Raw genomic sequence first — 24,676 nt, 5'->3', positions numbered from 1 at the left:
TATATTCAATGTTTCATAAAAATTGAGGACCTATCAGTTTACACTCAGCTTTATATCAGTTTACACTCAGCTTTAGAGTACATTGACAACTTAAAGTCTGAATTAAATATGTATTACAGATTTAATGGCAATACTGGAAGATAAATGTCAATGTTTGCCTCATCTGGAAAAAAAAATACTGTATATACTAGTGTTAGAAAAAAAAATCATCAAACATCAGGGGTGTTTGAGTGGCTCAATAGATTGGGCATCTGCCTTCTGCTCAGGTCATGGTCTCAGGGTCCCAGGATTGAGTCCCACATTGGGCTCCCTGCTCAGCAGAAAGTCTGTTTCTCCCCGCCCTCATGTACATTCTCTCAAATAAATAAATAAATAAAATTAAAAACAAATTACAGGATCCTGTAAAACAAACATCAAATTGTTATAGCTAGTCTCTTCAGAAACCAAAAAGTTTTACCATGAACCCCCTGCTCCAAATTAATATACAATTCTCACAATACCTAAGAAAATGAATACCTTGTGTAGAGAGCTGAGCAGCTTGAGAAATCAAAGAAGTTATGTTGAAAGCAGATGGTCCAGCAGTAAGAAACTTATGAATTATAGACTGCAATGAGGCTTGTGTCACAGCTGCTGTAAGAACTAAACACATATCTTAAATTAAAATAAAAACATAGTGGCACAGTATGGTATTAGTAACAACTTGAAAACTAAAAAAACCCCAAAGAAACTGCAGTGTTTCAAACTAGAACTCTCAAAATAAAAATCTGTAAGATGGTAATAAAATGGGTCCAGAGATAGGAAATGATCAGAGGTAGAAGAAATTTAATGGTTTTTTTTTGTAAAGGAAAACAGTAGTTTTCCTTTGCATTAAAATTTGTGTTCAATTTAAGAAACTCCGGAGACTTTTTAAAAACAGTAAAGAGTGTTCCCTGGAAATTCTGATTATACCAGAAATCTATTCATTAATAGCTAAAGGGCTTTTGTAGGTTACCTGAAATTAAAAAGATAAAGGGTAGTTATTTCATGTGAATGCTTTACTAAACAAGGTGACCATTAAAACCCTACATTAGGGCAGCCCAGGTGGCTCAGCGGTTTAGTGCCTGCCTTCAGCCCAGGGCATGATCCTGGAGACCCGGGATCGAGTCCCATGTCAGGCTCCCTGCATGGAGCCTGCTTCTCCATCTGCCTGTGTCTTTGCCTCTCTTTCTCTCTGTGCCTCTCATGAGTAAATAAATAAAATCTTTAAAAATAAAATAAAATAAAACCCTACATTAATACCCACTCCAACAATCTTTTAAAGAACAGACATTAAATAAAAGAAGCTAGGTAATTTAGGAACATCATTTATTTTCAAAGCACAAGATCCTTTATTATTGACATTTTCTTATGCTATCATCTCTTCAAACTGCTTAAAGTCCTACTTTCCCTAGTAAAACATGTACCTATCAAATAGAATGGCACAGTTATCTTAAGAGAATAAAATCAAAATGCAAGAAAGTACAGTAAGAACAAAATTATTGACCAACTAGCGTGAAATAGCTCCATTTTTAAGATAAAGGAAGAACTTAACCATTTAGCACTACTGTTAAATATATTATGTAACAATGTACACATACTGAAATGGACTATTCTAAACAGAAAATTTTAAAATGCTCTTAAGACTGTTTGAATTTGAATAGCTTGTCAATTAAAACTATATCCACTTTTATTCAGACTTCTTTGATGTTGCTAGCTAAACAGCATACTGAAAAGCAAAGTTGGAATTAACAATATGCTAGAATTTAAGTGTTTTTATATCAGTTTTTAGAAATTAAAAAAATTTAATTTTAATTAAAAAAAAAGAGATTTATTATACACATTAAGCAGACAGAATAGCTTTATCTCCGGTAAATACCGTACACAGCAAGTCTTGAAAAATATACAGAGAGAAAAAAAAAAGAAAAATATACAGGAAAAATCCAAGTACTACTAACTCAATTACAATACCAAAGGCTTTCAACAACCATGAGGTTACGATATGAATTTCAAAGAATGACGCTCAAATGTGAATTTCAAAATGAAACAAAAGACCACTCCTAAATTGGGGAATTTACTAACGACACGAAGCAAATAATAATAATAAAACTGTTACCAATTTACCTTCATTTATTTTGGATATGTCCACATTAGAATTATTAAGTTGCAGTGTGGCTTGCAAAGCAGGAAGCAGCTGTCTGAGAAGGTTGGGGTCCTGAAGTAATGGAGGTATCGGTGACTGTGGAACAGGAGAAACAGGGATTGCTGACGCAGATGTTGGAGGTGCAGATGTGGGATTCAGTCCAGAGGCAGAGGATGTGGAAGGAGTTGTGCAAGAATGTGATACAGATTTGTCTCCTGGTGTAGACTCTAAGTAAAAAGGAGATAACAAGGCTGAAAAAAAACTACTTGGAGAAAACTAGAACCAACATCGAAAGAGCAACTTTCATGTGCCAAACACCCAACTCAAGTAATTTCATTCCATCTTCCCAAGGTGACACAGGGAGGGGGCTCAGTAAAGATCTACCTACTTAGAATAATAGGGTTAAGTATTTTTATATCCCGATTTCACAGGTGAGAAAACTAAACAAGAAAGATTATGTAACTTGCTTGAAATCACAAAACTTGGTAAAGCAGTGATTCTGCTATATTCATGTCTGATTCTAAAAGTCTCATGTTCTGTTTACTGGTAATGCTGTTTCAAACACAGTTAGTTATGTATTAACTACACGTTCAAATAAGCTTCTATTAAGATAAAGGTACAATACAATTCTCCTGGACTTAATTTAAGGTGAAAATGTTTATGACCACAGTAACAGCCCTCCAAAACATGACAATGACCAGAAAACAAATCAGGATTTAACACCATGGCGAGCACCTCCAATATAGGCTACAGATCAGAAGAATGAAACTCCAACTTTGAACTTTCATACTTAACAATTGAGTTTCCAGATTACATACTTTCCTTCTATAAATATATCTATTTGTCACATTTAAAACTTATTAGCACTAGAAATGATGCTTTTTTAATAGCAACCCATCCACAATACATATATTCAGTATTTTAAATAAACCAAAAATAAATAAATAAATAAAACATGCACGGAAAATGGTCATTATCTGAAAGCTATCATTGCAAATTACATATATAGAGTCAATGCAATCGCAATCAAAACTCCAAAAGCATTTTTGGCAGTATTTGAGAAGTTGATTCTATTAACTTATTTGAAAAAGGTAGGGATCCCTGGGTGGCGCAGCGGTTTGGCGCCTGCCTTTGGCCCAGGGCGCGATCCTGGAGACCCGGGATCGAATCCCACGTCGGGCTCCCGGTGCATGGAGCCTGCTTCTCCCTCTGCCTGTGTCTCTGCCTCTCTCTCTCTCTCTGTAACTATCATAAATAAATAAAAATTAAAAAAAAAAAAAAAGAAAAAGGTAAGGGCTAGTACGGCCATGAAGTTCATGAAAAAAAAAAAAAAGAACACAGCTAGTGAAATGTGTCTTGCCAGTATAAAAACTCACAATTGAAAGAAAACCAATATAAGGTCGATTAAACTTCTGTTATGTGTCTTTAGAACTAGAAGATGAAAACAAGAAGGTATCTTTGACATCTAGACGCAGAAAACTACAAAAAGCAAACCAATTACATTCAAAGCACAGATAAGTATTCTAAGGAACTCCTATAATCAGAAAAGACAAACTACACGAAAGAAAAATGAACAAAAGATGAAATAAAGACATTTCCCAGAAGAAACCGGAATGGCTTTACAATTTTTATAATAATACAATGCTTGTTTCTATTTTAGCACAAAACTAGAAACAAACTAAATGTTCACCAACAGAAAGATGAACACTGTATTTTCATACCATGGAATATTACTAATATAATAACTTTAAAGAAAGAAAAAAAGAGGAACAGAGGACCTCTGGATAAAAATATTAAAACAACTAATCAAGATGTTCATGCATATGCTTACAATACTGGCCTAAATATGAAGATTTGCTAAAAATCTTTAATTTTCCATACACACCTATTTCTTGAAGATTTTCAAGTTTGTATATATATATATATATATATATATCCCAAATTAAGACTATTATATGATGTATAAAAGTTGCAGGAATACTGCATCTGAATATTACACTGCTACCTAGTAACTGCAAATCCTCATTTCCAATTCTAAGAACTAAACATTTATTAATCTTCATGTCCCCACAGAAGCTGGGAATTACTAGTAAACTTACTGAAAAAGGACTCCTCTATCAGCCTTTTTATACCACTACTATAATAGTCAAAAGAATTAGGGGCAATAGCTCTCTGAAGTATGGACTTCACAGCTGCTTTAAAATATATTTCATGGCTATGTTGATCAACTATGATCAAAATTGATAAAAGTGTAACATCTGAATTTTTGTAAAGCACACATTTTAAAGAGGGTTATTCAGTTTAGCAGATTGCCTATCACGTTCAATTTTGTTGCTCTGGATTCATATACAAGTATACAGAAACTTGAAAGAAATAAAATTTCCCCTTTGAAAACCTGTCAGTTCTTACATTTTATGATGACAGTTTTCTCCAGATCATACTCCTTAAGGGTCAGCTTAGGGGCATTCCTGATTAATGTTTAAAATGAAAACAAGTTCTGCATTTTTACTTTCTGCATGAACCATCAAATTAGTGCTTACATACCTCTGAAATGATCCTTACTCTTTTGTTACTTTTATTGTGGCTTTCTTCTGTTTTTTAACGTATTCTGATGCTGCTCAATCTATCCACACATTTTTAAAATAAGCACAGCTTAAAAAACTCTTGAGTGCTGCCCTTTAATCCAAAAAAAGGAAACACCCCAGAAAAGAAAACTATACATATTACCATAAAGAAATAAAGTAACAAAAACTAAATATCCTTAACTCTTAGTTTTAGTAAGTTTGTTTACTCTAAGATAAATTTCTTTTGAAGTTCTGTCAAAGATCACTGAAGAGTAGTATGGAAACCAGGTGATCCTGCTTAATATCTAGGAGACCCTTGAACAGGCAACATCTTTAAAGGCCAGAATTTTTCTATTAAAAGGTTTGAGTATCAGTTTTCAGCAGAAAGCTTATCAGAATTATCTATAAAGCTAAAAACAAAACAAAACAAAACAGATACCTGGGCTCCACTCTAATGAACCTGGGGAGGCCCAGGCATATGTTGAAGTTGTAAGAATTCTATAGGTGATTCTGACACCCTAGTTGATTCTGAAAAAACAGGTTAGAGCTTTCAAGGTTGCTTTTCACCTTAAAAACCAAAGGAAACAAAACCAAAACAAAGCAGCATAGCACAAAGGTACAGGAGTGAGTGGAATTAAGGATAAGATGCAAGACAGAAAAGCTAAATCATTTTTCCCAGGTAGGTCTCCTATTTTTTCCATTGAGGTATAACAGACATACAACATTCTAGTAGTGTCAGGTGTTCAACATTCTTATCTATATATACTGCAAAATGATCTCCAAACAGTTACAAAATTATTTTTCTTGCTATGAGAACTTTCAAGACTTAGTTGAAAATATACAATAGTATTATTATGCACATTATGTCCCCATTGCTTTATAACTGGAAGTTTGTATCTTCTGACTTCCTTCACTTATTTCGTCCCAGCAACCACCAAGCTGTGTGCTCTGTATCTATACACTTGGTTTTGGTTTTTTAGACTCTTCACATATATAAGTATTTCCACACTATTTTAATAATAGCTCCACTCACCTTGTCTCCCTATAAAGACACATCCATACAAATGCCCTTCCAAAACATGTTACATGTTAAACATTTTACATATTACTTTCCTCAATCTATATATATAACTGAGAACAATGTACTGAGTTTAATAATATAGATATAAAATACTACTCTGTAAGGTAGTCTTAAAATATTACTAAAGAAAGGTATTGGTTGGGTACCTCTCCTGTGTTTTGAATGCCCTAAAAGAGATCTATTAACGTTACCCAGTATCTTCTATTATATAGTTTATTGTCTTTCCTTTCTTGCAGAACTTTAACAACTTCAGTAGGGGGATTTTGTTGTATTTATCTCTATAGCCCTGGTACGAGAGGACATGACACCAAGATGGCATCAACATGTACTTGTTGAATGGGTACCTGATCCTGCAGTAAAGGCCCAGGTCCACGTACATGCATTCTCCCTCTAATCTCTAAGTATAGAATTTATGATAATACGGAGGAAAGTCTAAGATCTCCATCCTAAATAACTGACAATTACAGCTTTATGCTACTTTCATAAAAGTAAGGAACTATATGTAGTCTTAGAGATAAATTTAACTTATTTAAGCTTATTTTAAATAACCCTATAAAATACTCAACCTTTCTTTTTAAAAAACACAGAGAGGAAATGGAACTATTTGGAATAAACAGTAATGTCATCAAATATATATTTTTATCAAACTAAACAAATAAAAACTTGGGTCTTTCAAAATAAAGACCAAGAAGTAAATGTAGGTAAAAGAACACTTTTTGCATTACAAAGCCATTTCTATAGGCTCTTCCACTTTTAAAGAATATCATCCTCCAGTCTCATTCCTTAAATGTAAACTCTCCCCAAGCAAATCTAGGTTCCTTTGAGCATTTTTTTTCAATCTCTTACACACCTATTTTAAACTTAAACTAAGTCACTTTCCCTTATGATTATTTCTAAGACTTACAGATCTCTAACCAACTCTTTACTATAAACTTTAAAATTTTATCCTCTCATTTTTGGTATATATGCTTTGACAAAATTTTTCTTTCCCCTTATACTTGTATGAATTATTCACTTACATTTCCAATGCTTACCAGTAGGGGCCATAATCTACTAAAGACTAAACTTCAGAGTCACCTAAAAATCTGTTACTATACCCTAATTCTTTTATGGTTTAAAGTTAATATTCACCTCTTCTAAATCTAGGCCCCCATCCAAAATATCCAAGAGCATAAACCAAAGTCAAAATCTATTTTTGACCTACATTTTTCTGGCACGCCAAAGAATTCCTTCTAGATCTACAATAAGATCTAAAGACACTGCACTTAAAAAGGGTAAAAGGTACCATACTACATTTCTAATCATTAATTTCCTCTGATGCTTGGAGAGTTGCTGTAATAATATTCAGGGGAACATGTGAACAAAGCTCAAACTACTGTTGCAAGAAGGGCAGTTTGTTTTGTTCTGTTTTGTAGTAATGGTGTTACACTGAAGATTACAACATGGGGAAGTTACAAAGGAAACAAAGTATTCAAAAGTAGTAGGAAAAAAATGTAATAATAAGGTATCTAGGTGGCAGTAACCTGGTATATAATCTGTGATTTTCACTTATTTTTAATTTGATAATTCATGAATATGTTAAATCACATATCCACCACCCAGAACCTTTTCTTTGCATTTTACAAACGTACAGAAATATGGTGATGTAAAATATGTTAAGATATATTTTTGCACCTTGCTTTTTTATTCAACTGAGGAAATCTTTATGCTATACATGTAAAGGATAAACATACTCTGAAATTTATTCATGAGAGACACAGAAAGAGAGGCAGAGACACAGGCAGAGGGAGAAGCAGGCTCCTCGCAGGGAGCCTGATGTGGGACTCGATCCCAGATCCCGGGGTCACGATCTGAGCCAAAGCAGGTGCCCAACCATGAGCCACCCAAGCATCCCCGTATTGAAACTTTTAACAGATTTTATTAAAGGGATTCCTCTAATAACCGACATACACATTCCCACCAATTGTGCTTCCCCACATCCAGCTGTTAACTGTCACTAATCTTAAAGGTGAAAAATCTTATTTTAATCTTAATTTCCAATATGCACTGATAATCTTTCTCTTGAAATTTTTTAGCCTGCTAAAATATATATAACATAAAACTTACTACTTTAACTACTTCTAGGTTTACAACTCAGGGCCATTAAGTATTTACAAACTGTTGTGCAAACATCACATAGCACTATCCATCTCCAAAACCTTTTCATCTCTCCAAACAGAAATTCTGTCACCAATTAAACAAGGGCTCATCATCCCACTCCTTAGTAGCCACTATACTACCTCCTTTCAGCATAAGGTCTTCAATTTCATCTATGTCACAGCAGCATGCGTCAGAATTTCCTTCCTTTTTAAGGCTGTATGTCTAGCTAATATATATTTTTTTAAAACCTGTAACAGCTGATGGACACCTGAACCATTTCCATCTTTTGGCTATTTTAAATAACAATGGTACAAATATCAGTGTATAACCACCGGTTTGATTCCCTGGCTTTCAATTCTTCTGGTTATATATCCAAGCACAGAATGGTTTGATCCTATGGTAATTCTAGGTTTCATTTTTTGAGGAACTGCTAAACTGTATTCCACAGGAGCTGCATCATTTTGCATTCCTAGAAGCAATGTACAAGCGGTCTTAAAAAATAAAAATAAAAAAAAGAGGTCTAATTTTTCCCACATCCTCAAAAACATTTATTTTCATTGCTGTTTGTTTTCATAATAATCATCCTATGGGTGTGAAATGTTTTTTTTACTGTAGTTTTGATTGCTTTCCCTGATGCTGAATGCCTTGTGTGCTTACTGGCTGGCCTTGGAGAACACGTCTATTCAAGTCCTTTGCCCATTTTTGAGCTAGCTTGTTTCATTTAATTGCTCAGTTATAGGATTTCATATATTCTAGATATTAATCCTTTACTGGATATAGGATTTACAATTTATTTCCTCCTACTGTATGGGTTGCCTTTTGACTCTAGAGTGCCCTCTGATGCACAAAAGCTTTTAATACTGATGAAGTCCGTTTTATCTTTTTCCTTCGTTGCCTGTGCTTTTTGTGTCACATCTAAGAAATCACTACCAAATCCAATGTCACAGAAATTTTCACCCGTTTCCTTCTTAGAGTTTTTAGAGTTTCAGCTCCTAACTTTAGGTATTTGATCCATTTTGAGTTAACTTTTATAGCTGTAAGCCAAGGCTGGCAATTTTAATTTCCTCTTCTATAACTGCTTGTTCATATCTACTGCTTATTTTTTCTATTAGATTGTCTTTTTTCCTACTATTTTGATGTATTCTTAATGAATCCTTAACATATTGCTATACGTGTTGCAAGTATTTTCTACCAATTTGAGATATGTCTTGTGTTTAAATTTATCAACATTTTTTTTTTAAAAGGCAAAGGCATACTGGATCTTGATTTAAAAAGCCCTTCCCCACCCCTCAAATTATAAATAGTATATTCTTTCATCACAGCTATTCCCCCGTCCCATTGTTAAAAGTGCCATCTTAGATTAACTAGCATAATTTTAAAGTTACAGACTAATACAGACTAAATTCTTCTACTAACGTATTCAGTTATTCAACAAAATTTGAATCATGGGGGGCCTGCATGGCTCAGTTAGTTGAATGCCTGCCTTTGGCTTAGGTCATGATCCCAGAGCCCTGGGATCCAGCCCTGCATCCCTGCATCAGGCTCCCTGCTTGGTGGGGTGTTTCTCCCCTGCTTGTGCTCTTTTACTCCGTCAAATAAATTTTTTAAGATCTTAAAAAAAATTTGAGTCACTAACACATCTGTAACCAGTTTTCCTAATTTTCATGAAGAGTTTAGTAATCCTAAAAATTATTATAAAGTAAAGCAAAGGAGCGAGGGCTGAACATGGCCCACTCAAGTTAGTTAATGACCTACTACACTAGCTTATAAAAGGCTAGTACTGCCTTAATGCATACTGAAATCTTCAGGTTCATTTAAATTTCACTCAGTCTACATACCATCAAGACACAAAAGCAAAGTTTATTCCAAGTGACTCACACCTCACATTAATGACTAATCCCCCCTCCTGTTAGATTGAGTGCGGAATTAAGTAACCACATTAAGGATTTAGATGCAAACTAGCCCTCAGCAGATTAGCATTACTCAATGAATAGGTCTGCTTCTTTGGTTATTTTGCCTTACTTTTCAAGTTTGTTTATGCTAATAAATCATAACTCTAAAATTACTAAGTAAGAAACTTATTAATTAAGGTCATTAAACTCCTCTCACTCTGGCAGTTATTTGGCCAAAGCAATGGTTTCCTGCCTATTTTGTCATTTCATGAATCTGGAAGAAAGGGTAGAGTTAGATACAATTTAGAACAGTCTATGGGGGACTGAAGAGGCTCCTGGATGACTTCTCATCCAGGTTCCAGTTTCCAACTCCTGGTTTTGGCTCAAGCTCCTTGTCAGGCTCTGCACTATGCTCTGTAGGAAGTCTGCTAGAGATTCTTTCTCCCTCTCCCCGTTAGTCCCCCAGTTCATATTCTCTCTCTTGCGCTGTATAATAAATAAATAATATATATATACATATACACATATATATATATATGAGGAATGGTTAATGGGATACCAACTGATAAAAACCAAGTTTTAGGTGTTTAAGTATATCATTGTCTCTATCACTCTGTTATATGGTTGTCCAATAAAGTAATATGCCAAGAGATGTTCAAATGTTATCCTAACAACAAATACAGATCTAAAAGAAGATGCCTGACCTTGTTTCACCCTACCTAACACCAGGATTGTTTCCTACAAAACCAGAGCTTCAGATTTTCCACACTCTGTCTCTCAAGCAAGCACAGACTTTGAATTTATCCTTTAAATTAATTAATTTAGTTGCTTCTTCTCAAAAGGCACACTGGCATTAAACAGATCTAAATCTTTAGGTTTACAACAATTATAATACTTTTCTTTTTCTCCAAATCCATTTCTTAAACCATGAACTACTGCAAGTGCTTTCCAAGCCCTTAACACACACACCATTACCATTCTCTGTTACTTATCCATCTACAAGTATTGATGGTCTATTATTTTTTCCAGAACTAGGGATAGAGCAGTGGGTCATAATGACAAAGATCTTGCTATTATTTAACACAGCATCTTACCATGGACACCCCCAGATAGAGCCTAGCCATACTATTAGCACTTACAACCAAGAGTCCAAAAGTCTGATATTACCCAATCATCAGCCTTTTAATATAAATTATTTGTTAAGGAAAACTCAAACAAGGAAATCAGTATATTGATAACAGTCAATAAAAAGGCTTAACTTAAAGAACATGGATGTGCCTGAGAGAAAAAAAATATTTCAAATTAATGGACACTTCACAAATTTAGACCAACTAATGAACAGTTTGAAAATAGTAGTCTTCATTTATACACAAGGAATACTTGGGAAAATTATACAATTTTTCCTATTTCAATAGTCAACTGCAAGGTAACCAAGTTTCTTCCTGTAAGTTTAAAATTACCATATGTAAAAGTTTTAGAAAAAGTTTGTGATTAGCAAATATACTTTGTAGTATTAAAATGGAATCATCTAGGATTTGTTACCAATTTTTAATTACTGGGGTTCAAATTAATATAGATTTGTGTCGGGATCCCTGGGTGGCGCAGCGGTTTGGCGCCTGCCTTTGGCCCAGGGCGCGATCCTGGAGACCCGGGATCGAATCCCACATCAGGCTCCCGGTGCATGGAGCCTGCTTCTCCCTCTGACTGTGTCTCTGCCTCTCTCTCTCTCTCTTTCTGTGACTATCATAAATAAATAAAAATTAAAAAAAAATATATAGATTTGTGTCTTTCGTTACCCTAGGGTTTTATGGAAATAACATGAATTTTGGAGAAGCTGCCTCTAACATCATGTACTTAAACAGTGGCAATGTTCAGGTTCTTCTTATCTAAAAGATACACCATCTTTGCAATACTGTCTTAAAAAATAAACTAAAATATGTAGTAAACACTTAGCACCAAGCCTGGTACACAGTTAATTTTTAATGGTATTTGGACAGCCCTGGTGGCTCAGTGGTTTAGCGCAGAATTCAGCCCAGAGCGTGGTCCTGGAGACCCCGGATTGAGTCCCATGTCGGGCTCCCTGCATGGAGCCTGCTTCTCCCTCTGCCTGTGTCTGTGCACCCCCCACCCTCTCTCGCTCTCTCATGAATAAATAAATATTTAAAAGAAATTTTTTAATGATATTTTAAAAATTTGTCAGGAATGGTGAAGCATGGAGGGAGAAGGTAGTATAGGTGAACCAAGTTCAACATGTAATTAATACCTAACTCTAAACAGTTTAATTAAGTCAACTAAAATTACAATATGATAGGTGCTATAATAATAAATAAATATAACAGGGAGAGGTTTGGGAAACACAGACTAAGAGAGCATAACTGACGCTGAGAACCCAAGGGCATTGGAGCTGCCTCTTAAAGAGCTCAACAGGATGGAATGTTAGAGCATGTCCTTTTTCAGCGAAAGCTCACAACAAGAATGGATATAACATGCCCAGGATATAACAGGCTGCAAGCAGACTGTCAGGCACTAAGAAGTATGGACGTATCCTGTGGATAATGGAAAAGTATTAGAAGTAACACAATCCAATCTAAATTTTATAATGAAACAACTGTCAGTGAATAGTGTGGATGGAAGGATGCAGAACAGTTATTAGAAGGCTTTTTCAAGAGAGATGCCTGGAGTTTCCATAGTAGTGGCGACAACCAGAGAAAGGATAGAGAAGGCGGAATCCAAGATCTGCTGATAGGTCAGTAGACAGAGATGAGGACAAATTCTAAAGAACAAGAAACAGTGGAGGACAGTGTAGTTACTTACCAAGAATCTGAGAATAAGCTGTGGGGAAAGGGAGGCATTTGGGACACAACAAGTCCTTATTGAAATAAAGCAGATAAAAGGTAGGAGTCAGAAATAAAGATTTGGGAGTCACTTTTGTAGATAAGACTGCCTGGCAAAAGAGAACATACTGAGCAAGAAAAAAAGAAAACAGTAAAAGGATGAACAATACTGGTTATTTAGGGGGCAAGAAGAGAACTAGAATATTGAAAAATAGCATTATTCCAGAAGCCAGTGATGGAAAGAATTTCAAAAAGGAGGTAAGAGCTAAGAATTAAATTAACAAGAGAGAAATGAGATAAAGATATTTTTTTAAAAAAAAGATTCTATTTATTTGAGATTTTAAAAAGGTATGAGAGAAAAAAAAAAAGGTGTGAGAGACAGAGGGAGAGCACAAGTAGGGAGGAGGGGCAGAGGGACAGGGACATGCAGGCTCCCTGCTGAGCAGGGAGAGGGTTGCAGGGCTCAATCCCAAAACCCTGGGATCATGACCTGAACCAAAGGCATTTAACTGAGTCACTCAGGCACCCCAAGATAAAGACTTTTAAAAGGCCACAGGATTTAATGATTTTTAAAAGAATTTCTGTGACTAAATAATCAAAATTATAAAAATTGAAAAACCGTTAACATCCTTTAGAAAGTACTACCACATTAACAATTACTGCATTAATTCAGATTTCCCTCAAGAATTCTCTTTACAAATTTAATTCTGCATCAGGGTAAATATGACTTCAACATATGGATTTTGGTACAAATTATCTTAGGGGAATCTGACAACATTTGGGACGATCTGTTTATGATGCATTAAGCACCAGATGACAAAAGTACGTGGCTTATTTATTTATTTATTTAAAGATTTTATTTATTCATCAGAGACAGAGAGAGAGAGAGAGAGAGAGAGAGAGGCAGAGACACAGGCAGAGGGAGAAACAGGCTCCATGCTGGGAGTCTGACGTGGGACTCGATCCCGGGTCTCCAGGATCACACCCTGGGTCGAAGGCGGCGCTAAACCGCTGAGCCACCCGGGCGGCCCAAAGTACGTGGTTTAAATATGGAATGAGTACTTACAGAAGAAATTCAAATAACATGCATAAAAGAAAACAAGCAGCAAAGAAATCTATGAGAACCCTTTGTAAGCAAATTAAATCAATGTGAAATAATGAATCAAACCATAGATTAAAAGCTTAAAGACTCATTAGCTCCCTGTAACATCTCTTAAACCCACAGGACATTTAAAAGTTTCTCAGAATTTACTCATGCTAATCTGCTAATTAGGCTGCTAATGGGTCTGCCTATAATTTATTTGCCTATTGTCTTTTAATTTCCTTCATTTCTTAAAACACATTATAATGTGTTAAGTTTAGAATTGTGAGTGGTCTGTGCAAATAAACTTATTATCTCATCACTCTGCTTCTGTTGTATGTTATCTCCTGAGTAGTTGTAGCCACAATTTTTCTCCTTTAACATGCTACGGTTATCAGCACTGAGCTGGATAAACACAATTGGAGTTCTGAAGTTAACTTCTACCCTTCAGATTTAAGTTCTAATTCAGACTTTAAGACTCTTTGTCCTCTGGCCCAGGACACAGTTTTCTTATTCACAAACTGAAACCAATAGTTGCATGTTGTGCAGAAATAACAGGTTTTAAAAGGTCTCTATTCATATCAAATTTTAATTAACAGAAAATTGAGACAATATCTCAACTAAACCATCATGACAATTATCACAAAAAACAAAAATTACTTTTACACAAATATGATGGGACAGTCCTTTGACTTTAAACCATTACTAACTTATAAATTAATAAGCACTTGACTTCGAAGTGTCAAAGGCAAAACAGCTAAGGCTTAGTAATTAAAATTAAAAGAAAAAGCTAAATATGGCTAACTCTAGACCTAAATCTACGCAGTAACATTTAAAAGACTTTTAAAAAGAATTTATAATTAAGAGTCTTATTCAAGCTAATGGAGATACTGTAATATAATAAAAAAAACTCAATCTACAGTTCAACGTGCAGCATCTAGTAATAATGGCATACCTTTTCTTTCTGTTTTCTGTGCAGGGACAGAAGATGTGGGTGTAGGCAGTTTTGATAAAGTAGATGCTCCATTAGCATCAAATGATTTCTTTGGCTGGTGATCAGACTGTAGCGTAAATGGACTAGAAGGAAGAGTGCTTGGGGTAGCAGTTGGATGAACCACTGGTTTGATGGGGTGCTGTACTGGCGTAGAACTACTGTGAGTCTCTGCTCTTGGCAGTCTGTAGTCTCTGTCATTGTGTCTGCTTGTTTGAGACAAAATATTCTGTGGGAGCAAACTACTGGCATCACTGGAATGCTTGTCTTCCACTTTAGTTCACAGTTCGAAAAAAGAGATGTTGGAATGACAGAAGGGGGAAGAAAAAAGATTACGTTAGAATCCTGTCTATAACATCAGCTAATTTAGCAACATACTTATATCTTGTTATAAAACTGCAAGCCCAGTTAGTATCTGCAGTTTTACCACCAGCAAATACTGAAAGAGGATATTTAGCCTCAACTCTAAGTAATCTATACTCAGATTTCAAATGAGCTATGAGCTTTTGGGGATTCTTTAGAACCACACCACAATTCAAACAAAACACTGGAAAAAAACAAACAAACAAACAGTCCATATATGGAGTTTTAACGTTTCACTCAAATGAAAAATTTTAAAGTATTTTAAAAATATAAAAAGCAAATGGTCCATTCTTTGAAAATATGGGCCATGGGTTCTAATAATTGAATTATCCACAGTGGTTCAACTGCAAAGGAATATTAGCTTTATTAGCCTGATTTTTCTGAATACTGAAGTAGCTAATTAGTGGTCTCTAAAGTAGTTTGTGCTAGGGCTTTAAATGGGACGGCTGAATTTATGATGAACTGTGCAATCAGTAATTAAATCAGTTCATATTTTTGAAAATGCTAACAATACAAGTTAGTAATAAGCTCAAGTTATAGATAATGCTATCTGAAAACAGAGAAGGCCTACATCCAGCAGCATAGTCAGAAAAATCTACTTGCTATTACCAGTTATATTAAAAACATCCTCTTCCAATTTGGTCACAAAACATTTAAACCTCAGAAATACTTCTGCTTCCACAAAAAAATAAGGAAAATTCCAATCTTGATAAAATTTATCAAAAAATCTCTAACCAAAATTATAAGTCTAATCAATAACTGAAACTTAAAACAACTTTCAAGTAGAGAAATATCTTAAGATTCAAGCACATATGTAATAATAATATTACCAAAAGATGCCCTCCCCATTGAGTATTTTAGGTTTTTTTTTCCCAATTCATGGTTCCTCTGAATCTAGAAACCAAGACAGCACAAAGAAGGAAGTATGCTTAAACTACAAGTCAGTTTCCAAACCTTCAGCGTACAACTCCTACATGTTATACTAAACAGAATGTACTGGCTACTGCCAAAAAGCTTTAGTTATATCAAAACACAAAGTCTTTGACTTAATAAATGAAATTCAGTGTTGTAAGTTACACATATATTAACCTTAACAGAAAAAGGTGAACAGATTGAGCTAATCACAGCAAAATACAAACATCTGTTGCATGATATTAACTCATCAGTAAACTATCCATTTGCATGCACAAGGAACTTAAATTTTATTCTACAATTTCTTCCTGAAAAGAATACTGCTACAACAGAAACGTTTAGGAATAAAACAGAAATAATACCATACCCAATTCCCACCAATCCTGTCACTTGATTACCAATAACTTTTATTTCCTGGACACCAAGAAAAAAATCTCACTTCTGTAAGACTAGAGTCAAAGAGTATCAAGCAAATGTATTCAGATGAAAATTAAAGTTGATACTTCTTCAGACACTTGTAAGCTTTACAGTGGCAGCAGCATTATAGGAACTAAGGAAGCTGTAGCTACAACAGCTTTCTATGATTCACAACTCTAGACGAAACAGTTAACATGGTGACTTTACTTGCACACCGCCTCCACAACAAAGACATTTGGCAAATGTAAGGAGACATTCTTGGTTATCACAACTTGGAAGAGAGGAGGTGTGCTACTGGCATCTAGCATGTAGAGGCCAGGTACAGTACTCTATGTCCTAAGACACAGGACAGCAACCCACAACAAAGAATCACCTAACCCAAAATGTCATTGGTGCTACAGTTGAGAAACACCAAGTTAAGGTTTCTCTAAGTATAGAGCAATAATTCTGTAAGGCACAGATTAAAGACAATGAAAATAATCTAGTAGCAGTAAAACCAAATTAAAAATTTTATCCATAAAGTTTTCAAGGTCAAGTTCTAGATAACATTATTTGCTGTAGTGCATAAAATAAATTGATTTTCTACCTTTTTCTCCTTTCATATAAAATCTTTCAATCTGCCCACCCCCACCAACACGCATACCTTGTATTAGCAGTTCAAACTGCAAAGCTTTAGGTCTTACCCAACATGAACACCAATGTGCTGGACACATGGGAAAATTCTGCCAATACTTTTTGGACAGAAAAAGTTAAGCACTTAAATGACTCAATGACTTCATTACTACCACACTTAGGTATAACTCAGTTGACCAATTAAGGAAAAATAAAAAGAAATATAGCTAAGGTTTTTTTTTTTCTAATTATCACTTAAAACTGAAAAAGTGAGACACATGACTGTACTTCAACACACACAGAGACCTACTGACTCCTCATTTGCACTTTTAGGAATGTGACTAAGGAAGTAATGGGCAAAGATAGACATCACAGCACTGCTGACAGTAGGAAAAGGATAAAAACCACCCAAGTATCCACAGATGATTACCTATAAATGAGGGCACATCAAAAAAAAAAAAAAAAAAAAAAGGAAAACCATGTAATTTTAACACACAGGGATTTCTAAACTGACACAGAAATATTTCCTCAAAATATTAATGAACAAAAAAAGGTTAAAAATAGTAACATATAATGCCATTATGTAAAACACACACATATGTAGTTTTAATACACATTTATATACACGCAGAAAAAAGTGTATGTCCCCAAATGTTCTTGGCTCATGAAATTAAAAAAATCCCCTTTTTATTTTTTAGTAACAAACATGCTTCACTTTTGAAATTACAAAGAAAAAAGAGAAGGAACTCCTTCATTTGTGAAAGAAAAAGATGCACACAATTTAAAAACACAATTCTGATTTTATTTCCTTAAAGATGGTTTATTAGAAAGACAAAAAAACACTACTTTCACTTTCATCAATACTTCCATCAGATCTTTATTTACTTCCATTTACTTCAAGAGAGGAGAAGAGACTTAAAATGATAGGGTATTTTGGAAAGAATAAAGCTGACGCACTAGGCTATTTTTTTTCCCTCTCTGGGAACTATCACCCACTAAGTGAGAGGCCTGGCCCAAAATCTTAAAAAAAAAAAAAAAAAAAAGTGACTATTTTTTTTACAACCATTTGCCACTCCTCCACCATATCTTCTCAATATCCTTCTGCAGTTTGTTCAGACAGAACTACTACAAGCTGGGTGCGGTTTTTTTTTTTTTTTTTTTTAAACCTGGAGAGGAAAACCTTTACCTTATTTCTGATTGTTTGCAAGAAGTAACAGTTATTCAAGATATTAAGTAAAATGGAACCAGGACCCAAGTCTTCTGTCTCAAAAATAGTTTTAATTTCCTTACTTCAGTACACTAAATCATTGTTTTGTAAGAATTAAATACAATTTCACTAGTACAAAAAAATTAAATGTTCAAAGGAACATATCTTAAAAATTCAGTGAAGAATTATGTTACTTTACTATCTGCTTCATCTTAAAACTTTTCCCATCAAAAAAGCAGTACTGTCTTGCTAAGACCAAATACAACCTTCTATGTAAGTTACAGGAAGAAGATGTCCAAGAATTCCCTGAACACATCTTAAAAATTCTTCCAAATTTCAAAATCTAATAAAAAGCCTAAGAAGTCTATGGTGGCATTTAAATTCTATTCTGGGCAAAAGGAAGCCACTGGGAATAGAGGACCTTTACTAAAAGCTTCAAATTCAAATTTAATTTGAATTAAGAAATAAATGCATATTACTCATATTGTCCCACTTAGACAAAATGTGACCTCAAAAACCTTTAAGGTATGCTCACAGTATAGAGATGCTATTCACATCTATGATGATGTAATCAGTTCCCAGATAAAAGGTAAAAAAGTTTCTCACTGATAAACACAAAACACCAAGAGACACTTTAATGTTACCATCTGTGTGTGGCTACAATTCAATTGTTAGATTCAAACATTCAATGAGTTTTGGAAGAAGTTTCACTGTCCAGTTTAACAGGACACAATTCAGCAAAGGGGGGAAAAAAAACCCAAACAACTCCTGTTTTAAGAGTCAATCCACAATATGAGATTTTGTTTTCCACCAATTCAACTGCATCATAGCCAGTATGAGTAGTGAAGAATAACATACGTGTACTAATCCTCCATGAACTCTTTTCCTTTTCAGGAAACAAAATGGTGGAGGTTAGGAAGACAGATCTAACATAAAAGAAACTATACATTTACATTATTTTAGTTTACATATGTAAACAGCTATGCATATGGATATAAACATACAAACTATAGGAGTGAATTAAACATCATGTTGTTTCAAAGAAAAAAAAAATTAATACTTACTTCCACTGGCAAACCCACTAGTGGCTGTTGCTTGCATCACCTCCCTTCTGTAATCCCTATCTTTTGGGAAGCTGTTAACTGCCATCTTGTTTGCTTCTTTTTGTCTCTGTTCTCTAAAAATAAAACATAGATAAACTCATAAAAATTACATCAGGTACAATGAGTTTACATATGACACTTCTGACCAAATGCTCAACAGAATGTTATATGGAAAATAAAAGAACTGAACATAGCCATAATATCAACTGGTATGGGAGATGAAACATAGCTAACAGAACATTAATGTTTCTCAGTGATAGCATTATAGCAATTGTTTATAACACCATTAAACCCTACAACCAAAACTCCCCAATATTAATTCTACACATATGAAGGAAACATTAATATACTTTAAATTATGAAAATGTTCATTATAAATGATAATATAGGTTGATATAAAATCTTAAATATACTGATGGTTTACAAGGTCCTTGTGGACAGTGACTTATCCAAGTTTTTTCTTTCTTTCTTTTTTTTTTTTAAGCAAAGAGAAATTATAGAAAACATAATGGGCCAACTATTGCAATTGAAGGGGGGAATGAGGAGTTTCACTAAGAAACCTAAGCTGAGAAAGTTCTAAGATGTTAAGCTGTAGTCAAGAATAATAAGTATTTTTTAATGAGTAAGAGCAAATACCTTTCAAGCCACTCTTTTGGGAAACCATTGTGAAACTTCGGTTCGACAATTGTAGTAGTATTTTTTCCCAGAAGAGCTAATATGCTCAGACCAGTCATCTGCAGAATCATAAGGCTTAAAAATACATTTTTAAAAATTAGAAAATATTAATACTATTTAACCACTTATTATGAAACTTCAACAGTCAATGGTTTTCAAAGCACATATAAGGGAAAAGACCATAAAAAAAATGTACCCTGATATAAAATGTAATTGTGTGTGTGTGTGTGTGTGTGTGTGTGTAGATATCTATCTATCTATGTGTGTGTGTGTGTAGATATCTATCTATATCTCTTAGGAGACTTTAGTCTATGAAAACCTTCAAAAATAACAATGGAAAATCCGGTAAAATACGAAATTAAAACAGATTCATATACATTAGTTTATTAAGCACAGAATGAGAAATGCAAAATTAACATCTTGACTTTGGAAAAGCATTACCAAAGTTCCCCATTACATAATTTTAATTGCTGAAATCCTGTCACATGGGGGGGGGTGGAGATTAGAAAACCCATACTTAACTGATTTCATGACATGATGGCGTATCAATTTTAAACTCATGCACAATAATACTCATATATATTAGTAACCAAGAACAATTGGTCTGTATTCACTGTTACTTAGTGAAGAAAAAAAAAACCCACAGAATTTAAAAATAAAACTATAAACACAGAGCTAATTAAAAGCCATATATTTGCTTCACCTTCAAAATCCATGAGATTGGGCAAGCTAAACCTTGTCTCACATAATATATGAGGTCAGCAGCATCACTCATATCCCTGTAACAAAAACTAGCCTTTCAAAAACTCTCAGATACATTCTCTTTAGGTATTTTATAGGTATAGTAAAATTATAAAGAAATTAGAGAAATCTGAAAGGAGGGCCAATTTCCATGCTACTGATCTAAAAAGTGTAAAATTTAAAGAAGTGCACTGGCCCCAGGAATCTGGAAGAATCCCAAGTTACTTCTAGATGAATTTCTGGACTATTTCCTCAAAGGAGCTTTGAGATTAATGAAATGTTATACGTTGGTAGTCTACAATTCTGGTTCACCAGTGGACAGTGACACAATCTTAAAGCTTGAGGAAAAGAATGAACCTTCATGCCCTGCTGACTCAGCTTTAATTTTGCCAAGTAGGCAACAAGCCTAGAGATAGTCGTAAGAGTTATCCATACGCCATAAAACTAATTGGTGACAGAAAAAAGGATAAAAACTTAAGTTTCAGGATGCCCATTATTGCCACCAAATCAATACCAATTCTCAAAATGCTGCAATAATTTTAAGAGATGAAAAAATATTGCAGATTCTGTCACACTTATGCTCTTGGGATTATGCCTCAAAATAATGAAGCTATTGGCAATCAGCCCTGTGCCTCCAAACCTCTCATACAGAAAGTTAATTCTCAATCCTTCTAGTTTCCAAAGGTAGGCTACAACCAAGTTGCAGAAACCCAATCACAGAAGGCCAAGTTCTAAAAGCTTTTTCACCACTTACTACTCCCTGTACCTAAATTATTATACAAACTGAATACTTTTTTTAAAGATTTTATTTACTTATGAGAGAGAGAGAGAGAGAGAGAGGCAGAGACATAGGCAGAAGGAGAAGCAGGCTCCATGCAGGGAGCCAACGTGGAACTCGATCCCGGGTCTCCAGGATCAGGCCCTGGACTGAAAGTGGCGCTAAACCGCTGAGCCACCTGGGCTGCCCCAAACTGAATACTTCTATGCATGTATCTGGAAGATTTGGGTTGCTTGGAAGGTGGTTACATGAGATTGATTATGATAACTAGTCTGGTTGGAGAGGTAGATAAGATTTGAGACAGGTGGATGAGAGGACATCAGAGCAGGGCAGAGTGATCTACACCACTGCTCTTCAAAGCGATGGCTTTGTGAATTGTTACCTGTTCTGCAGGGGATAAGGAGCATGCATCAAAAAAAAAAAATTATATCAACATACTTTTTTCCTTGTCAAAGTCTCACTTTAAGAAAAAAGGGTATTTTTTTTTCCAGCTCAAGTAAATGGTATATTATTTAATGACAGTTAATTTACACCCAGGTTAACTCCAGGACAGTTAAAAGTTTACAGGCCAGAACCTTGAAGAATAGGAGTCTATGACACTGTGTGGATTCTGCCCACCAAATCTTAGCTCAGTATAACTTAATGTCTTACTTAACAAAATGTGTTTCAGCGTACAGCATTACAACAACATACTAATAACTCTAGTTTATCTTCTCCACCCCACTTCCATACTCAAAAAAAAAAAAAAAGGTTGTGGGGGGGAAACCTTTTAGTAATGGGAAATATTTAAATACTGTTGTGCAATAGGTGTTACAATGCTTTTCTTCATTGTGTATTTTCAACCTTATTGAAGTATGATTGACAAAACTGGAAGATATTTAGTGTATGCTGTGATGATTTGACACTGTGAAAGGATTCCACCCATCTGGTTCATTAACACATCATCACCTAACAGATTTTATGAAAACATTTAAGTCTTCATCTCAGCAAATTTCAATTACACAATATAGTGTTACCAGTTACCATCACCATATTAAACATTAGATCTTAAAGTTGTTAAATTTGATTAAAAAAAAAAAAGAGTATCTAAAACCAAGAACTAGGGATCCCCTGGGTGGCTCAGCGGTTTAACACCTGCCTTCGGTCCAGGGCGTGATCTTACTTCTCCCTCTGCCTGTGTCTTTGCCCCTCCCCCCCGTGTGTCTCATGAATAAATAAATAAAATTAAAAAATTAAAAAAAAAACCAACAAGCGAAGAACTAAACTTCAAAAAGGTCTGCAAACACTTCAAATTTGCTGGCTTAGGCTTGATATACTAAGGCAGGAGTTTTCCTTGTGTTGTCCAGGAACCCTTGAGGGACCCCAAAATCATTTCAAAAGATCAAAACTATTTTCATAATAACACTAATATGATGGTCTTTTTCTTCCTCATTCTACCACAAAAACAGTGGAGTTTTCCCAGATGCTGTAGAAAAGTATGTTATCATGGAAGATTGAATGCAGAGCACATCTGAAGTTTCCTCTTAAGAGAGGCATTAAAGAGATACTCAAGATCTATTTTTTTAATTTTATAATTATTTTTCATAAAAACATTACATAAGCTAACATTAAAGGGTTTACAATCAACTGATTTTAGAATTATTTTTCATAGTTATCAAGTTTTTTAAATAAAGATTTTGAGTTGGGGGACATGGCAGGCACTCTTAGGCAAGGGTGAGGAGCGGCGGGAGAAGCAGGCTCCCCACTGAATAGTATGACATTGAGCTCTATGCCAGGACCCTAGGATCCTGACCTGAGCCTACGGCAGATGTTTGATTGAGTCACCCAAGTGACTCATTTATCAAGCTTTAATTTTTAATATGGTAAATATTGGTAGAAGATAAACAACAGCTCTCAGTTTTCATGACTGTAGAGACAGAGGTCTTGAGACCAAAAGGGATGAAAAGGACTGCTCTGAAAGAATGTACTCAACAAATAAAGAGGCACCCATCTGCTCTCCTTCAATTCAAAATGTCTTTTAACCATGTTTTTCTCCTCTTAAAAAAGTGTATATCCCTTTCTGCACTCTCCCTTAAAATACAGAATCCTACTACTTCTTCCCCAAGTGAAAAGATGGAAAAAAAAATAGTTAATCCTAGAAATTAACTGATGAATTGTTAATAAGGAATGGTTCACTGAATAACATCTACAACATCAAGGAAAGGCATTTACTATAACAAAGAAATTCATGGGGCCTAAGAGTTTTCTGATAAATTTATATATTTTAAAAAATTAAGTAGAATATCTTCAGGCAAAGACTGGTTACAGAAAGTAGATCTTGAGAGCCTCAATTTGAAAAGCTCCAAAAAATGCAGAAGATATTTAAGGGATAACAAGTGGTGCTGGAATATAAATGCAAAGTCATCTGTGATTGAATTTAAAGAACTTCCCAGCAAATCAAAATTGGTAGATATGTAGAAGGGAAGATATCAATTAACTCTTTAAATGTGAATAATTTTTTTTTCTAAATGAAGCAATTCGGAGGCGTCTTAAAAATCACAAATATGCATAACTAATCTATAACAAGCTACATGTGATCTGTAAGTCTTATTATGATTTATATTAGGAAGGAAGAGACATTCAAAAAAGTTTTTCCTAAATAGTTTATCATAGGCTAGGTTCTATGTTAAATCACAATAAATGTTCATCACAGGACTTAGGGAACTACATGTGAGTATCTTAATCTAATACTGAAAAAATAAGGTTAACTTCTACTAGACCATCATCAACGTTTGATACATATAAATCATTCATACAACCAAATGTCTATGTAGATAACTAGATAATATTGTTACTGATTTTCAAAGTTAGATTTAAAGTCTGAAAACTTCAAAGAGAAAAAAGAACTATTTTTAAAAAAAAGTTATTCCATAACTTCTTAAACCTAGGTTAAAATAATGTCTTGACCTACGTTATTCATCTGTTATTTTATTCTTTCATTATGAAAATATTAGATAAAAACTAATTTTATGTTTTAAAATTTTTACTCAAAAACTTCCATTAAAAGTGATTTAAAGACAAAGTGAGTTTACAGTAACCTGCAGAAAGATTCAAAAGCTAACATCTCAGATAAGATTAAATTTGTAATT

The 24,676-nt window shown here is 34.5% G+C and overlaps 1 protein-coding gene across 1 annotated transcript in view; it reads right to left on the bottom strand.

Annotated features, from left to right (window-relative positions):
• LOC144309892 (WW domain-containing adapter protein with coiled-coil-like) overlaps positions 1-20,103 on the bottom strand; it is a 28,632-nt gene extending 8,529 nt beyond the window's left edge. The window contains exons 1-5 of the mRNA XM_077890861.1: positions 19,991-20,103; positions 19,316-19,428; positions 14,705-15,013; positions 2,140-2,385; positions 517-639 (exon numbers count right to left, since the gene is read on the bottom strand). Coding sequence (XP_077746987.1) covers positions 517-639; positions 2,140-2,385; positions 14,705-15,013; positions 19,316-19,428; positions 19,991-20,100 — 901 coding nt within the window. The 5' untranslated portion in view covers positions 20,101-20,103. The remainder of the gene's footprint in view (positions 1-516; positions 640-2,139; positions 2,386-14,704; positions 15,014-19,315; positions 19,429-19,990) is intronic.
• Positions 20,104-24,676: the final 4,573 nt, after the last annotated feature.

This window comes from Canis aureus, unplaced genomic scaffold (assembly GCF_053574225.1).
Source record: "Canis aureus isolate CA01 unplaced genomic scaffold, VMU_Caureus_v.1.0 ptg000239l_RagTag, whole genome shotgun sequence".
In the NCBI taxonomy this organism is placed as follows: Eukaryota; Metazoa; Chordata; class Mammalia; order Carnivora; family Canidae; genus Canis; species Canis aureus.
Note: the sequence above shows the minus strand (reverse complement) of the source record. Positions and strands in the feature narration are given on the sequence as shown.